Source organism: Nicotiana tabacum, chromosome 14 (assembly GCF_000715075.1).
Source record: "Nicotiana tabacum cultivar K326 chromosome 14, ASM71507v2, whole genome shotgun sequence".
NCBI lineage: Eukaryota > Viridiplantae > Streptophyta > Magnoliopsida > Solanales > Solanaceae > Nicotiana > Nicotiana tabacum.
The window spans coordinates 50,127,818-50,130,814 of NC_134093.1; the positions used below are offsets into that span (position 1 = coordinate 50,127,818).

General features: G+C 37.5%; 1 protein-coding gene across 1 annotated transcript; it reads left to right on the plus strand.

Annotated features, from left to right (window-relative positions):
* The first annotated feature begins 285 nt into the window (after nt 1–285).
* Nucleotides 286–789, plus strand: LOC142168938 (secreted RxLR effector protein 78-like). Its single transcript, XM_075230115.1, has one exon. It carries the CDS (start codon nt 286–288, stop codon nt 787–789), a length of 504 nt encoding a protein of 167 aa, XP_075086216.1.
* The last annotated feature ends 2,208 nt before the right edge of the window (nt 790–2,997 follow it).

Consider the following 2,997-nt stretch of genomic DNA (forward strand, 5'->3'; position numbering starts at 1 on the left):
CATTAATCATGTTCCTAAGATAGTGAATCAAGAACAGAACCAAGAACTAATAAAGCAACCTATGAGTGAAGAGGTCAAGCATGCTGTATTTGGATTAAATGGGGAAAGTGCAGGAGGTCCAGATGCCTTCTCAGGCATCTTCTTTCAATTCTGTTGGGACATCATTGGAGATAATACAGTCGACATGGTGAAGGCCTTTTTCAATGGACAACAACTACCTAAATTTGTGACTCACACATATTTGATACTACTGCCAAAGAAAAAGGAAGTCAATCCTTTTCAGACATGAGACCAATAATCCTCAGCAATTTCATAAACAAAGTTTTCTCCAGAGTTATTGATGAAAGATTAGTAAGTTATCTTCCTAACCTTACTTCAGATGAGCAGGATGGCTTTGTAAAAGGAAGAAGCATTGTGGAGAATATTTTATTGACACGTGAGATAATTAAAGATATTAGACTGAGAACTAAGGCAGGACCAAATGTGGTGATCAAGCTCGATATGGCAAAAGCATATGACATGATATCTCGGTTATTTATGACTAAGGTATTGGGGAGAATGGGCTTCAGTGAGAGATTTATTGGCATTGTGTATGGGATCATATCAAACAACTGGAATTCAGTGTTACTAAATGGACAACCATATGGTTTCTTCAAATCAACAAGAGGGGTAAAACAAGGAGATCCGCTATCTCCAACACTATTCATTCTTGCAGCTGAAGCATTGTCAAGGGGCTTAAATGCACTTCACATGAATTTGTACTTCTGTGGTTTTGGATTACCAAATTAGAGTCCTAAGATCATTCATCTAGCATATACGGACGATACTATCATTTTTTCATCTTCAGATGAAACTTCATTACAATTAGTAATGGAAGTTTTGACTGCATATGAAATAACACAGGGACAGCTGATTAATAAATCCAAGTCAGCAATCTATATGCATCATTATTCTACTTCTCAGGTGGTGAACAAAGTAGAAAGGATCACAGATATTTCAAAGCAGGAGATCTCTTTTACCTATATGGGTTGTCCAATCTTTTATGCTAGAAGAAGAATGGATTATTACAGTGGCCTCATCACTAAGGTAATGGATAAATTACAAGCTTGGAAGGGAAAGTTATTATCCATTGGAGGTAGAGCTATTCTAATTTCTCATGTCCTCCAAAGTATGCCTATCCATCTACTATCAGCGGTGAATCCTCCCCATTGTGTTATCAACAGATTACATAAGATATTTGCTCGGTTCTTTTGGAGTAATACATTGGGTAGAAAGAGTAGGCATTGGGCATTGCAGAATACTTTGTGTATGCATTTTGAAGAATGAGCTGTTGGTTTTCGATCATTACATGACATATCTAAAGATTTGTTTTGTAAGTTATGGTAGAACTTCAGAATAAAACCTAGCTTATGGAGTGCCTTTATGAGTTAGAAATATTGCAAGAAGTTTAATTCGATGATTGTTCCTTGGAGGGGTGGATCTCATGTTTGGAGGAAAATGCTTGAGTGCAGAAATATAATAGAGCATCAAATCCTGTGGCATCCTAAAGTGGGGTCATCATTTTTTTAGTTTGAGAACCGGACTGGTTTGGGTGCTCTTTATTTTGTTACACCTACAAATTTCGTTTGTGATGAATCGATTCAAAACGTATATGAGGTAGTAACTTATGGGCAGTGGGATGAGGAGAAGATTAGAGAAATATTACCAATGGAGTTAGCTACTCACATACTGGAAAATAACAAACCACCATTGGTACATGATGTTCTAGACAAACCTTCTTGGATGCTTGAACCAACAGGTAACTTCAGTGTAAAGTCAGCCTGGGAGTACATTAGACAAAGGAAAGAACCTTGCAATGCATATAGGATGATTTGGGTAAAGAGATTACGTTTTAAAATATCATTTTTCATGTGGAAGCTTTGGAGAAATAAGCCGCCTCTCGATGATTTCTTTAGGAGACTTGGTTATATGATGGCATCTAGATGCTGGTGTTGTTCTAATCCAAGAGAGGAAACTACACAGCACCTTTTCTTCACTTCATATGCTATTGTTAGAGTGTGGTCTTACTTTCTAAATAATGCTGGAATATCACTAGAAGGAATCACATTCCACCAGGCAGTGATCAAATGTTGGACTGCAAGAGTAATACCCCGACTGCAAACTATATTACAAGCACTGCCATCCATAATTATTTGGGAACTTTGAAAAAGAAGAAAGAGTTTCAAGCATGGAGATAAAGTTACTGTAAATAGAGTGATCTTCTAGATTTCCTCCACTCTTCAATCTCTTATCAATTACAAAAAACCTGGCCTTCAACAAGTGCCTCATAGATGGCCAGATCATATCGATGTGCTGGAGAAATACACACCCATGCTGCAGATTACTAAGGTTATGTGGGAGTATGAAAGCCCAGGATGGGTGAAGGTAAATACAGATGGGGCTTCTAAGGAAAATCCTGGGAGAAGTTCTATTGGTTTTTTATTGAGAAATGAGGAAGGAGATGTGATATATGCATTTGTTAAAGAAGTTCAAGAGGGGACAAAAACAGAAGCAGAGGCAAAGGCAATCTAGAAGCTATAAGGTACTGTGTAGCACAAAACTACACACCAATTGATTTACACACTGACTCATTGTTAATTAAAAATGTTGTTACTGAAGAATGGAATGTCCCTTAGGTTGTGGCAGAGTATGTGGAGGAGATTAAGGAACTAATGCAAATAAATAACATCATAGTCAATCATACACTGAGAGAAGGCAATAAATTGGCGGATAATTTGGCTAACTATGCACTAGATAAAGGCCTTATTGAAGCACATTGTTTTGAGGAGCTTGATATTCAGAGTAGGAGTATTGTAAATAACGACAAGCTACAGTGCCCATATCTGAGAATAAAGGTTGCAAGATGAGAGGAGATAAGAATGATATGAGGGGGAATAGGAGATTAGGAGATACACAGGGAGCTTCTCATGAACACCTTGTACAAATCTGTACAGATGA

Excerpts from the sequence above, each read along its gene's own strand:
- LOC142168938 (XM_075230115.1), top strand. The coding sequence starts at position 286 with ATGAGACCAATAATCCTCAGCAATTTCATAAACAAAGTTTTCTCCAGA.